The sequence below is a fragment of the Heptranchias perlo genome, chromosome 6, assembly GCF_035084215.1.
Source record: "Heptranchias perlo isolate sHepPer1 chromosome 6, sHepPer1.hap1, whole genome shotgun sequence".
Classification (NCBI taxonomy): Eukaryota; Metazoa; Chordata; class Chondrichthyes; order Hexanchiformes; family Hexanchidae; genus Heptranchias; species Heptranchias perlo.
In genome coordinates this window covers 1,631,257-1,646,368 of record NC_090330.1, presented here as the reverse complement: position 1 = coordinate 1,646,368, position 15,112 = coordinate 1,631,257, and the positions used below count along the sequence as shown (strand labels likewise).

Sequence of the window (15,112 nt, the reverse complement as noted above, 5' to 3'; positions counted from 1 at the left end):
TGGTTTGGCACCAGGAAAATGACCATGAAAGCTGCCGGATTGTTGTAAAGTCCCAACTGGTTCACTAACGTCCTTCGGGAAGACAACCTGCTGCCTTCACCCAGTCTGGACTACTTGACTCCAGTCCCAAGCTACAAGGTCAATTCTTAAGGCCCTCAGTGCAACCAAAGGTGGGCAGCCTTGCAAAGATCGCCCATATTCCAAAATCAACTAAAAACAAAGAGCCAAGACTGTTGCCAGGGAGAGAATTTGGTCCCTGTGGATTTGTGGCATGCCAGGAAACAATCTGAGAGCCAATCACATGAGCTCCCAACAACCAAGAATCTGGTGCTCACACACAGTCACTCAGGAAATCTCAGGAGGGCACAAGTTAAACTCCAAAACTTTCACAAGTTAATTCCCAGTCTAAGATATTGAAAGAACAGCTCCAAAAAGAACAAACAGATAACAAAAAAAAAAAATCAACTTTCCCCAAGATGGGAAAGAAACAAGGTACGATTGCAGCTGATGGATGAAAGTACTGAGGAATCTAGTGCAAACCACATCCATATACGGGGCCCATCACATGACAAACGCATTTCACGGATGAATCTTCCTTTGGCGATTGTCTCTCCCACGCCCCACCCCACTTGCATGGATGAAGCTGTCACTTCTAGTCATGTGCTGAGATAAGTAGAGTGTGCTTTGAGCACTGTCAAGGGAATTCCAAATTCTAGATGTTTACCCAAGTGTGGAGATAAGAATGCTGATGCTTGGCCAAACATCCAGAATTTGCATTGTGCTCGTCACTGTCTGTGGTGCCGTCTTTCGGATGAGAAGTTAAATCAAGGCCCTGTCTGCCCTCTCAGATGGACTCAAAAGATCCCATGGCACTATTTCAAAGAAGAGCAGGGGAGCTCTTCCCGGTGCCCTGGCTAATGTTTATCCCTCAAACAACACCTAAAATGGATTACCTGATCATTATCACATTGCTGTTCGTGGGACCTTGCAGTGCAAATTGGCTGCCACGTTTCCACATTACAACAGTGACTACACTTCATTGGCTGTAAAGCACTTTGGGACGCCCTGAGGTCGTGAAAGGTGCTATATAAATGCAAGTTTTTTCTTTAAGTCTTTTTTGAGTTGACACTTGAGTAAACCGATAAACCAACCTATGTAAGTCAATACATATTCTGTTCGGCACAGAAATAAGATATTGAGGGAGCTGTGCCCACAATGATTCACTTTTATTAAAAACAGTGAGAGGAACTCCCCCATTCTGTACTTGTGATCTCCCACGTGTTCTCGAGTGCGTGTGGGGAGATGCTATTAACTTAGTCTTTCAACCAGCCGCCACCCACATCTCTGCCAAGCAAGATATAAAATTAATTTAACAAAAAAAATCAGATAGCAACTCCCCCGCCTTACTTCAGAAAACTCTAGCTAGCTCTGTATTTAAATCAAAATAAAAGAGATGCAGAACAAAGAAAGACCGATTGCCTGATCCGTGCTTTGGGTAAGAAAACAGCAAGTGCGTCACCTGTGAGTAGGTTGCAGTGGGGCGTTAAGCAGCAAGCGCAAGTGACTCTTCCTCACAGAGTGCTACCGGCGGGGAGGCCAGTCAGAGTGACCCGTCAGCATGACCTTTAACTGCTGCAGGTTCCCTGAAGCAACAGACAACGAGACACACACACGGGCACATGCACAGTGTGTGTGTGTGTGTGTGTGTGTGTGTGTGTGTGTGTGTGGAAACTTCCATCCAAAGCAAATATAACTTCCCCTTCAGCCAATAACTGAGATTTGCTGTAGAGGAAATCACACATTTATTGTTCGAATGTCCTGCTGTTACTGCATGACTACAGCCCCAGAAAGGCAATGGCTTGGTATGAGACATCCCACCCAGCTCTGGACCTCCCATGCAGTCCCCATTCCCGTCTCCCCAAAGAGCTGGCTTTTAGATCTCCAGGATTTCAATACTGAGTACCTAACAGCGATATCATCCCAGCAAGCCCCCCTCGCTCAAAGCTCCGTCCCTCAAGACAGACTAAAGGTGTCAGCCATGGCTCAGTGGATAGCACTCTCATCTTGGAGTCAGGAGATTGTGGGTTCAAGTCCCGCTCCAGAGACTTGAGCACAAAATCTAGGCTGACACTCAGTGCAGTACTGAGGGAGTGCTGCACTGTCGGAGGTGCCGTCTTTCGGATGAGACGTTAAACCAAGGCCCTGTCTGCCCCCTCAGGTGGATGAAAGATGCTGTTTGTGGGACCTTGCTGTGCGCAAATTAGCCGCATTACAACAGTGACTACACTTCAAAATCTACTTCATTGGCTGTAAAGTGCTTTGGGACATCCTGAGGTCGTGAAAGTTGCTCTGTAAACAAATGGGCAGACACATGGCAGATGCAATTTAATGCCGATAATTGTGAAGTGATGCACCTTGGGAGGAACAACATGGAGATGCAGTATAATCTAAATAGTACTATTTTGAGGGGGTGCAAGAGCAGAGGGACCTGGGGGGGCATATTCACAAATCTTTGAAGGTGGCAGGGCAAGTTGATAAGGCAGTTAAGAAAGCGTATGGATACTTGGCTTTGGATACAGGGGCATAGAATACAAAAGCGAGGAAGTCATGCTAAATCTTTAAAAAAAACGCTGGTAAGGCCCCAGCTGGAGTATTGTGTCCAATTCTGGGCACCGCACTTTAGGAAGGATGTCAGGGCCTCAAAGAGGGTGCAGAGGAGATTTACTAGAATGATACCAGGGATGAGGGACTTCGGTTATGTGGAAAGATTGGAGAAACTGGGACTGTTCTCCTTAGAACAGAGAAGATTAAGGGGTGATTTAATAGAGGTGTTCAAGATTATGAGGGGTTTTGATAGAGCAAATAGTGAGAAACTGTTTCCCTGCAAGTGGGTCGGTAACCAGAGGACACAGATTTAAAATAATTGGCAAAAGAACCAGAGGGGAAATGAGGAGACATTTTTTTGACTCCGAGGGTTGTTAAGATCTGGAAACCACGACCTGAAAGGGCAGTGGAAGCAGATTCCAGAGGAACTTTCAAAAGCCAATTGGACATGTACTTGAAGAGGAAAATTTTGCAGGGTTATGGGACTAATTGGACAGCTCTTTCAAAGAGCCGGCACAGGCACAACAGGCTGAATGGCCTCCTCCTGTGCTGCAAGATTCTATGATTCTAAGTCTTTCTTTACTTTCAAGGCAGCTTTCCACTTACATAGCATCTTATTGTGTCTCTCATGCCTTAAAAGCACTTCACATACAATGAATTACTTTGAAGTGCAATGATTATGTAAGCACAGCAGCAAGATTATTCCCTTTTAAATACCTATCCAATTTTGTTTTAAATGATGTTCTAACCTCTGCCTCAAGAGGCACTTATGGCAAAGCAGTCTGCATTCTAAAAACCCTCTGTTCCTGTGTATAAATAGTGCTGAGATCAATGACCAGTTGCTCTGTTTTTTTGGTGATCATAAAATCATACAGCATAGGAGGCCATTCGGCCCATTGTGCCTGTGCTGGATCTTTGAAAGATCTATCCAATTAGTCCCACTCCCCTGCTCCTTCCCCAGAGTCCTGCAATTTTCTCCCCTTCAAGTATTTATCCAATTCCCTTTTGAAAGTTATTATTGAATCTGCTTCCACCGCCCTTTCAGGCAGCGCATTCCAGATCATAACAACTCGCTGCGTAAAAAAACTTCTCCTCATCTCCCCCTCTGGTTCTTTTGCCAATTACCTTAAATCTGTGTCCTCTGGTTACCGACCCTCCTGCCACTGGAAACAGTTTCTCCTTATTTACTCTATCAAAACCCTTCATGATTTGAACACCTCTATTAAATCTTCCCTTAACCGTCTCTGCTCTAAGGAGAACAATCCCAGCTTCTCCAGTCTCTCCACATAACTGAAGTCCCTCAATCCCGTAGTAAATCTCTTCTGCACCCTTCTCTACGGCCTTGACATCCTTCCTAAAGTGTGGTGCCCAGAATTGGCCACAATACTCCAGTTGAGGCCTAACCAGTGACTTACAAAGGTTTAGCATAAATTCCTTGCTTTTGTACTCTATGCCTCTATTAATACTTGTCCTGCCACCTTCAAAGATTTGTGTATGTGCATCCCAAGGTCTCTCTCTTCCTGCACCCTGATTAAAATTGTACCATTTAGTTTATATTGCCTCTCCTCATTCTTCCTACCAAAATGCATCACTTCACACTTCTCTGTTAAATTTCATCTGCCATGTGTCTGCCCATTTCACATAAAGGCACTTGCTGGATTAAGGAATAAAACATAGGCACAGAATTTATTTAAGTGATGATCGTGGCCTCTGTGTTAATGTTTTAGTGTTTCCTCCTAGAATTGTGGAATCTGCAGCACAGAAAGAGGCCATTCGGCCCATCGTGCCTGTTCCAGCGGATTCCAACTCTTCAACATTTCCCATTTCCTCGCCCTTTCCCCATATTCAGCCTTTTCAAACCACAGTGCAAGCCCCTCGTAAATGATGTGACGGATGCCTCAATCCCACTTGTGAGAAAGTGTTCCAAGTTGTAATAACCCCGAGTGAGAAACAAAGCTAACTTCCTCTTTGCTCCTTCTAATGAGTTCCTTTCCCGCTGGGGGTGTACCTCACCCGCAGTGGGAGGGGGAAGGGGAGGTGGAGGAGGAGGGGGTACCTGACCCTGGTTGTTGGGGGGAGGGGCGGGGGCGGGTGAGAGTTACAAACCTTGGCATGTCGTGTCCATTTATGTGTAGTTTTCTGAAGTGCTCTTCGTACTGCGGTAACTCCACGTAGTTGATGAGCCACTCAATCACCTCCTCTCCTGTCCAGTTATACACTGCGTGAGGGAAACAGGAAGACATGATTAGCTGCTCACAAAGGAGCTGCACAGAAGGAAGCAGGGGAACCCCGACACCTCAGGTAACTCCCACTAACATTTCAGCATTTAACCTGCACGGCCACGCACAGACGCTGCTCGCACTGCTGCAGTGACAGGACGGATTGACGGTATTAAACCCCGTCCAAGATGGACACTTGCATTTGCAGGCCGTGATATCCTACTTCTACGCACAACCGCCATTAAAGGGACCAGGAGTAAAATCGCAGACTGAAAACTTGCGCCACAGTCTGTGAGGTCCCAGAGGTGAATGAACGAGAGGGGATTAAACCTTACTCACTCCACGGATTCGTGGAAGCAGCACACTCTACCAGGGAGGTGGGGGGGGGGTGGGGGGGTAAGAGATAAGTCACAGTAAAGAGCAAGCTCACTCGACGTGCAGTTTCCTTGATGTACATGCTGGAGTTGGAGAATCAGGTGACTTGGTCGTTTCAATAAAACTGAGGGGAAGCAGGACTGAAACATCAAGCAATATGAGAGTTTATAAAGAGCTCCCAGTACGGGAGCCAAGCATTGTGGTGCACAGCCACAGACACCCGATCACAGGAGTGCTCAATTTGATAATGTAGATGCGCCAGTGTGCACTGTGATAATGTAGATGCGCCAGTGTGCACTGTGATAATGTAGATGCGCCAGTGTGCACTGTGATAATGTAGATGCGCCAGTGTGCACTGTGATAATGTAGATGCGCCAGTGTGCACTGTGATAATGTAGATGCGCCAGTGTGCACTGTGATAATGTAGATGCGCCAGTGTGCACTGTGATAATGTAGATGCGCCAGTGTGCACTGTGATAATGTAGATGCGCCAGTGTACACTGTGATAATGTAGATGCGCCAGTGTGCACTGTGATAATGTAGATGTACCTGACCTGGGAATGTTTGAGACAGTCATATAGAGGATTGTATGTCCCTATCCCAGGAAGTACACAACGCAGTGATGTGGAGGGAGCTCTGCATACACTATAACTGTTGTAGGAATGTATAATAGAGTGACTGAATATCAACAAAGCCCAGGAGGCAAACTTCTCCAGCAGTGTGTGCCTGTATTTACCTTCGGAGCTTTTCCACGATTTCCACAGGTCCTCCACACTGATCAGTTTATCTCCCCCGTGGAACGTGCTGTGTTTCGCTGCTGCATCTTGGTAGTTCAGGTCCTCTCGCAAGAACTACAGGAAAAGGAGTAACAGTCCCATTATTGATTAACAGGGGTACAGGCAGTGGTATGCCTTGGTTTTCTGCCCTGCATATTTGAGTCAGATTAACGCTTAATTACAGCACCCATGCCCCCATACTATCAAAAATAAGTACCCCTACACCCAGGCTCCTGGGTGACTGACCTCCCTCCCATACAGAGTAGCAAGTACGGGGAACAGGCTCCCAGTAAAAGCAGTTAATGCTACGCTCATCAATTCCTTTGAAGTTAGCTGGGATGAATATATGGTCAAAAGTGGAACTGAAGTTTCTACAGTCTCTTTTCCCCCAATGGCCCATTGGTAAAAGACTCTGTCTTACGTGGCACCAAATCAGACAGGGCAACAGGCCTAGGATCGATTCCCAGTCTGTTGGGAGTTCGTCTGACCTCAGCCTAGACAGCAGTTAGGGGACTACAAAGGATCTCGATTCCCCCCAGGGCTGGGAAGATGTACCATCCGCCAGAGTTCCCAGTCATTATCCATCAAGGCCATAAAAACACTGGATGGCAGTTACTTGAAAAGCCCTATGGCAGGGCGCATATATCTGAAACATGAGAGAGATGAAGTTTAAAACAATTGATAATACCAAGAACATCACAATGTAACTAGTCCTATACAGAGAAACAGATGGGAAATCACTGACAACAAAGCCAATTCTTAGGAATCGTACCAACTTTTTAAAAATATTAAGTAACCTATTTGACCCTGAGATGAGCTTCTGACCCCCATATCCACTCCATCACCATGACCGCCTACTTCCACCTCTGTAACATCGCCCGTCTCTGCCCCTGCCTCAGCTCATCTACTGCTGAAACCCTCATCCATTCCTGTGTTACCTCCAGACTGGACAATTCCAATGCTCTCCTGGCCGGCCTCCCATCTTCCACCCTCCGTAACCTTGAGCTCATCCAAAACTCTGCTGCCCGTATCCTAACTCGCACCAAGTCCCGCTCACCCATCACCCCCTGTGCTCGCTGACCTACATCGGCTCCCGATCCGAGAACACCTCAATTTTAAAATTCTCATCCTTGTTTTCAAATCCCTCCATGGCCTCGCACCTCCCTATCTCTGTAACCTCCTCCAGCCCTACAACCCTCCCAGATCTCTGAACTCCTCCAATTCTGGCCTCTTGTCCATCCCTGATTTTAATCGCTCCACCATTGGCGGCCATGCCATCAGCTGCCTAGGCCCTAAATTCTGGAATTCCCTCCCTAAACCTCTCCACCTCTCTTTCCGCTTTTATGACCTCCTTAAAACCTACCTCTTTCACCCGTCCTAATATCTCCTTATGTGACTCAATTTCAAATTTTATTTGATAACGTTACTGTGAAGGGCCTTGGGACCTTTTACTACATTAAAGGCGCTATATAAATGCAAGTAGTTGTTGTTGAAGGGCCAGGGGAGTGGGAGAGAAGATGAGGTGAATCGGTGATGGCAAATTTTAAAAGCCTGTAGGGGGAAGGGACATCTGAAGGTGTTCAAGGGCTGGAGATCTGGGCAAACAATGAGTTAGAAAAGATTTGAACAGTGAGGATGCAGCAGGAGGGGAAGAGGGGGTGGGACAGGGCTTTTGGATCTACAGAGGAACCACTGACATTTACAGCACAGGAGGAGGCCGACCAGCCCATTGGATCTGAGCTGGCTCTTTGATAGAGCAATCGAAAACTAATCTCACTCTCCCCGTGCTTCAAATGTTCAACTACTCTTCCCTTAAAAGATGCAGTGGTCTCTGCCTCAACTACTCCCTGTGATAAAGCATTCCAACAACTCTCTGTAAAGAAATTTCTCCTGTCTTCTCTGCTCACTCTTCCTGACACCAGAGGAAGTGAGGAGTTAGTGAAAGAGGGAGGAGGGGAGGAAGCTCGGAGAGTCAACAATGATAGTCGTGTCAATAAAACAGAGAGGGACGAGACAGGTTGTGACCATGAACTCATCGCAACACAGAACAGCACGACTCAATATTCAATGACTTGTGTTTGTGCTGTTCCTATCTGGCCTCGTGTGCTGAACATTAGGTCACCACTCAGGGTCAAAACTCATTGTAAACAGAGGAGTTAGATTTCCTACAGGAACAATGCTTCAATACACCTAGAATCTGCATTGTTGCCAGATTTATTTAATGTATTGGAACCAGTAAGTTATAGGAAAAATCTCATTTAAGCCATTAAGCTTCAATGTTCCGATACGCATCATGTTCAATGGTCTTAATTCTTCTCCTCAAAATTTTCTCAACATTGCCCTCTTCAGTGACAGACTTGATTCCAGTGGACCTGAAATGGCGACTGACGACTTCTGTTATACAGTGACAGACCCACTAGTACTGTACCCGTGCTATACAGTGACAGACCTGTACCCACCAGTACTGTACCCGTGCTATACAGTGACAGACCTGTACCCACCTGTACTGTACCCGTGCTATACAGTGACAGACCTGTACCCACCTGTACTGTACCCGTGCTATACAGTGACAGACCTGTACCCACCAGTACCATACCAGTTAGTGACAGACCTGTACCCACCAGTACTGTACCCCAGTGTTATACAGTGACAGACCTGTACCCACCAGTACTGTACCCGTGCTATACAGTGACAGACCTGTACCCACCAGTAATGTATCCATTATACAGTGACAGATCTGGACCCACCAGTATTGTTCCAGTGCTATAGTGACAGACTGTACCCACCAGTACTGTTCCAGTGGTATACAGTGATAGGCCTGGACCCACCAGTACTGTACCCCAGTGTTATACAGTGACAGACCTGTACCCACCAGTACTGTACCCCAGTGTTATACAGTGACAGACCTGTACCCACCAGTACTATACCCCAGTGTTATAGTGACAGACCTGTACCCACCAGTACTGTACCCCAGTGTTATACAATGACAGACCTGTACCCACCAGTACTGTACCCGTTATACAGTGACAGACCTGTACCCACCAGTACTGTACCCCAGTGTTATACAGTGACAGACCTGTACCCACCAGTACTGTACCCCAGTGTTATACAGTGACAGACCTGTACCCACCAGTACTGTACCCCAGTGTTATACAGTGACAGACCTGTACCCACCAGTACTGTACCCCAGTGTTATACGGTGACAGACCTGTACCCACCAGTACTGTACCCCAGTGTTATACGGTGACAGACCTGTCCCCACCAGTGCTGAATATGAGAATTTCTCATCTCACCATTTTGCTCTGCTGAAATTCAAGCAGCACAGGTCCGGCCTGCTCAGGTGCAAACCATCCTATTAGAAGCTGCAGTTTAAGGCATTCAGAAGGGTTCAGAGGAAAAGGGGGTCACAGAGGTGGTGGTGGTGGGTGGGTGGGTGGGTGGGTGGGTGTGTTGGGTGCGGGGGGAAGTCATCCCCAGTGCACTAGAAGTGCTGAGTCATACAGTAGAGGACTGGAGCAGGAATTGGTACCAACACAGGAGTGAGAGGGGAAGGGAGGAACCAAACACAGGAGTTGAGGAAGGCAGGGTTCGAAGACAAAGACTAACATTTTACAAATGGGTGACCATTTTTGAGGCAGACTACAGTTCTTTTCTCTGCATGTTTCTGTAAAGGTTAGTTGGAGCTGGCAAGGTAGGTGCTCTGATCCAGGGTAGGGGTGAAAGCTTGGCAGAATGGCACTCTGACTGAATGCTGCAGGACTCAGCGCTCTATCTTTTGTTGACTGGGTTCCCACAGTAACTGCATTCTGGCCTCTTGCCATGAGAATCCAAGGGGAGGAGGCAGGGATTATTTGGTATTCACAACCTTCCTTCAGTAAATAACCAGGCTCTGTCCGACTGCACAACACAGGCTGTGGCCATCTTTATTCCCAGTTGCATTGTAACATCCATGGTTCTGTTACCTCTAGACTCGACTATTCCAATGCTCTCCTGGCTGGCCTCCCACCTTGCACTTAAGCTCATTTAAAACTCTGCTGCCTGTATCCTAACTCGCACCAAGTCCCGTTCTCCCATCACCCACTGTGCTCGCTGACCTACATTGGCACCCGGTCCGGCAACTCCTTGATTTTAAAATTCTCATCCTTGTTTTTAAATCCCTCCAAGGCCTCGCCCCTCCCTATCTCTGTAACTGCCTCCAGCCCTACAACCCTCCGAGATCTCTGCGCTCCTCCTCTTTGACTAAGATTTTGGTCACCTGTCCTAATATCTCCTTATGTGGCTCGGTGTCAAATGTTATCTGATAATCGCTCCTGTGAAGCGCCTTGGGACGTTTTACTACGTAAGAGAAAGAGCTATCCAATTAATCCTACTCCCCTGCTCTTTCCCCATAGCCCTGCAATTTTCTCCTTTTTAAGTATTTATCTCATTCCCCTTTGAAAGTTACTGTTGGATCTGCTTCCACCGCCCTTTCAGGCAGCGCATTACAGATCGCAACAATTTGTTGTGTAAAAATGTTTCTCCTCACTACCCCCCCTGTATTGTTTGCCAATTATCTTAAATCTGTATTTCTGTTGCTATACATATATATATATATATATATATATATAATAAAAACATTTGTGCAATGACAGCACTGCTCTCCTTTGGGCAGATATTACTCTCTCTCTTTGTGTAAGGCTAAGGTTCCTGAGAGGGTTTGTATCATTTCAGGAGCCACCTTCCCCCACAATAGTTGTAATTCAGTTTGAAAATCACTGATTTGGTTCGATGCCCCAGAGAGGGGGGAGTGCAGCATCGTCAGAGGCGCCCTCCTTCGGTCAAGACCTTAAACCAAGGGTCTGTTCTGGTGGCTCAGGGAGTTCTCTTGGCCGACATTCCTTCCTCAACCAAGAACGTATTCATTGGCCACTCACTGCTCTTTGTGGAGCCTCGCAAAATGACCGCCATATTTCGCTACTTAACAGTCACCACACTTCAATGTAATTATTGTACGTGATGTGCCTTGAGGGATGCGATAAGGTACAAGCATTTCTGTTTTTTTTTATAAAAGTTACAAAACTTGGGGCATATTGAGCATTCCCAAAATTGTGCTCAAAACCCCACCTCTCTCTCCCTCCCTCCCTCCCCGCGCGCTCCCTTCCTCCCTGCGTGCTCCCTCCCTCCCCGCGCGCTCTCTCTCTCTTCCCCCCTCCCCCCCAACTCTTTCTTTCTCTTAGTGAGTAAGATGAAATGGAAAAAAGGGGGTGTATGACAGATGTCGGGTTGATAACACAAGTGAGAACCAGGCAGAATACAGAAAGTTTAGAGGGTGAGTGAAAAAGGAAATAAGAGGAGCGAAGAGAGAGTATGGGAATAGACTGGCGGCCAATATAAAAGGGAATCCAAAAGTCTTCTACAAGTATGTAAACATTAAACAGGTTGTAAGAGGAGGGGTGGGGCCGATTAGGGACCATCAAGGCATGGAGGCAGAGGGGATGGCCGAGGTACTAAATGAGTACTTTGCATCTGTCTTTACCAAGGAAGAAGATGCTGGCAAAGTCACTGCAAAGGAAGATATAGTTGAGATACTGGAAGGGCTAAAAATTGATAACGAAGAGGTACTTGAAAGGCTGGCTGTACTTAAAGTAGATAAGTCACCCGGTCCGGATGGGACGCATCCTAGGTTGCTGAGGGAAGTAAGGGTGGAAATTGCAGAGGTACTGGCCATAATCTTCCAAACATCCTTAGATACAGGGTGGTGCCAGAGGACTGGAGAATTGCAAATGTTACACCCTTGTTCAAAAAAGAGTGTAAGGATAAACCCAGCAACTATTGGCCTGTCAGTTTAATCTTGGTGGTGGGGAACTTTTAGAAATGATAATCCGGGACAGAATTAAGTCACTTGGATGAGTGTGGATTGATTAAGGAAAGCCAGCATGGATTTGTTAAAGGCAAATTGTGTTTAACTAACTTGATTGAGTTTTTTGATGAGGTAACAGAGAGGGTAGAAGAGGGCAGTGCGGTTGACGTTGTGTATATGGACTTTCAAAAGGCATTTGATAAAGTGCCGCATGGTAGGCTTATCATCAAGATTGTGGCCCATGGAATAAAGGGGGCAGTGGCAACATTGATACAGAATTGGCTCAGGGACAGGAAACAGAGAGTGGTGGTGAATGGTTGTTTTTTGGACTGGAGGGAGGTGTACAGTGGTGTTCCCCAGGGGTCGGTGCTGGGACCACTGCTTTTCTTGATATATATTAATGACTTGGACTTGGGAGTATAGGGCACAATTTCAAAATTTGCAGATGACACAAAACTTGGAAGTGTAGTGAACAGTGAGGAGGATAGTGATAGACTTCAAGAGGATATAGACAGGCTGGTGGAATGGGCAGACACGTGGCAGATGAAATTTAACACAGAAAAATGCGAAGTGATACATTTCAGTAGGAAGAACGAGGAGAGGCAATATAAACTAGAGGGCACAATTCTAAAGGGGGAGCAGGAACAGAGAGACCTGGGGGTATATGTGAACACGTCGTTGAAGGTGGCAGGACAGGTTGAGAAAACGGTTAAAAAAGCATACGGGATCCTGAGCTTTATAAATAGAGTCATAGAGTACAAAAGTATGGAAGTCATGATGAACCTTTATAAAACACTGGTTCGGACACAACTGGGCACTGCACTTCAGGAAAGATGTGAAGGCCTTAGAGAGGGTGCAGAAGAGATTTACTAGAATGATTCCAGGGATGAGGGACTTTAGTTAAGTGGACAGAACTGGAGAAGCTGGGGTTGTTCTCTTTGGAACAGAGATGATTGCGAGGAGATTTGATAGAGGTATTCAAAATCATGAAGGGTCTAAACAGAGTAAATGGAGAGAAGCCGTTCCCATTGGCGAAGGGTCAAGACCAGAGGACATAGATTTAAGGTGATTGGCAAAAGAACCAAAGGTGACATGAGGAAAATCTTTTTTACACAGCGAGTGGTTAGGATCTGCAATGCACTGCCCGAGGGGGTGGTGGAAGCAGATTCAATCATGGCCTTCAAAAGGGAACTGGATAAGTGCTTGAAAGGAAAAAATTTACAGGGTTACGGGGATCGGGAGGGGTGTGGGACTAACTGGATTGCTCTTGCATAGAGCCGGCCCGGACTTGATGGGCCAAATGGCCTCCTTCCGTGCTGTAACCTTTCTATTATTCTATGATTCTCTCCCTCTCTCCTCCCTCTCCCCTCTACCTTCTCTCCCTCTCCCCCCCGCTACCTACTCTCCCCCTCCCCCCCGCTACCTACTCTCCCTCTCCCCCCCGCTACCTACTCTCCCTCTCCCCCCCCCCCTACCTTCTCTCCCTCTCCCCCCCCCCCCTACCTTCTCTCCCTCTCCCCCCCCCCTACCTTCTCTCCCTCTCCCCCACCCCCCCTACCTTCTTCCTCTCCCTCTCCCTCTCTCAATCTAACCTCTCAGAGAAGGGACATTATACAGCACACCAAAATTAAACTTCACTGCAATGAGAAGCCAAGCCAACCCAATCCATAAAATTTCACAGATTGGTCTGACTGGTTGCTAAGCAGGAGAGAATAGATCACTACCTCTTGCTAAGCACCTAGTAACAGAATTCCTTTTAGAATTATCCTGCACCTGAAAGTGGCAGCAAGGAGCAACCCGGTTTGTAATGGAGGATAAAAGTGCTGTTTCACAAGGCTGCATGTCATTGTTGAGCTGTCACAAGATGAAAGGTTCTGCTGAATCACAATTGCAGCAACATCAAACCCTTTCAGCAGCTGCTGTTTACGGTATCTGGGGGCAATCAGCACAGGCTGTCCAAGACAGCAAGCACTCCCTGCACTGCCTGGTCAGAGCACAAGCACAGGGTGACCGTCCACTACAGCGCCTCAATTTCTGGTCAAAAAATATATACTGTGGGACTAAGAAAGAGAGAGGGAGCGAGCGAGGCAGGGAGAGGGAGCAGGGGAGGCAAGAGAGCGAGAGAGAGAGAGAGAGAGAGAGAGAGATCGCTGAAATTTTGGTGCAATCGAGATTTTTTTTTAAAATGTATCACAGCGATCATAGTATCATAAGGTTTAGAATAGCTATGGAAAAGGACACGGACCACTCTAAAGTAAAAATACTCAATTGGAGGGGGGTCAATTTCAGTGGGATGAGAACAGATCTGGCCCGGGTAAATTGGAATCAAAGATTGGCAGGCAAAACTGTAATTGAACAGTGGGCGGCCTTTAAAAAGGAGATGGTTCGGGTACAGTCTGGGTACATTCCCACGAGGGAGAAAAGGTAGGACAACCAAAGCCAGAGCTCCCTAGATGACAAAAGAGATAGAGAGTAGGATGAAGCAGAAAAAAGGGCCATATGACAGATGTCAGGTTGATAATACAAGTGAGAACCAGGCAGAATATAGAAAGTTCAGAGGGGAAGTGAAAAAGGAAATAAGAGGGGCAAACAGAAAGTATGAGAATAGACTGGCGGCCAACATAAAAGAGAATCCAAGAGTCTTCTACAGGCATGTAAATAGTAAACGGGATGTAAGGAGGGGTGGGGCCGATTAGGGACCAAAAAGGAGATCTACTCGTGGAGGCAGAGGGCATGGCTGAGGTACTAAATGAGTACTTTGCATCTGTCTTTACCAAGGAAGATGCTGGCAAAGTCACTGTAAAGGAAGATGTAGTTGGGATACTGGATGGGCTAAAAATTGATTAAGAGGAGCTAGAAAGGCTAGCTGTACTTAAAGTAGATAAGTCACCCGGTCCGGATGGGATGCACCCTAGGCTGCTGAGGGAGTAAGGGTGGAAATTGTGGAGGTACTGGCCATAATCTTCCAAACATCCTTAGATATGGGGGTGGTGCCAGAGGATTGGAGAATTGCAAATGTTACACACTTGTTCAAAAAAGGGTGCAAGGATAAACCTAGTAACTATAGACCAGTCAGTTTAACCTTGGTGGTGGGGAAACTTTTAGAAATGATAATCCGGGACAGAATTAACAATCACTTGGATAAGTGCGGACTGATTAGGGAAAGCCAGCACCGATTTGTTAAAGGCAAATCATGTTTAACTAACTTGATTGAATTTTTTGATGAGGTAACAGAGAGGGTAGAAGAGGGCAGTGCGGTTGACGTGGTGTATATGGACTTTCAAAAGGCGTTTGATAAA

General features: G+C 46.6%; 1 protein-coding gene across 10 annotated transcripts in view; it reads right to left on the bottom strand.

Annotated features, from left to right (window-relative positions):
- stim1b (stromal interaction molecule 1b) overlaps positions 1–15,112 on the bottom strand; it is a 129,880-nt gene that overhangs the window by 50,046 nt on the left and 64,722 nt on the right. For all 10 annotated transcript variants that reach the window (XM_067985562.1, XM_067985566.1, XM_067985564.1 and 7 more), the window contains exons 3-4: positions 5,935–6,049; positions 4,711–4,822 (exon numbers count right to left, since the gene is read on the bottom strand). In XM_067985562.1, coding sequence (XP_067841663.1) covers positions 4,711–4,822; positions 5,935–6,049 — 227 coding nt within the window. The remainder of the gene's footprint in view (positions 1–4,710; positions 4,823–5,934; positions 6,050–15,112) is intronic.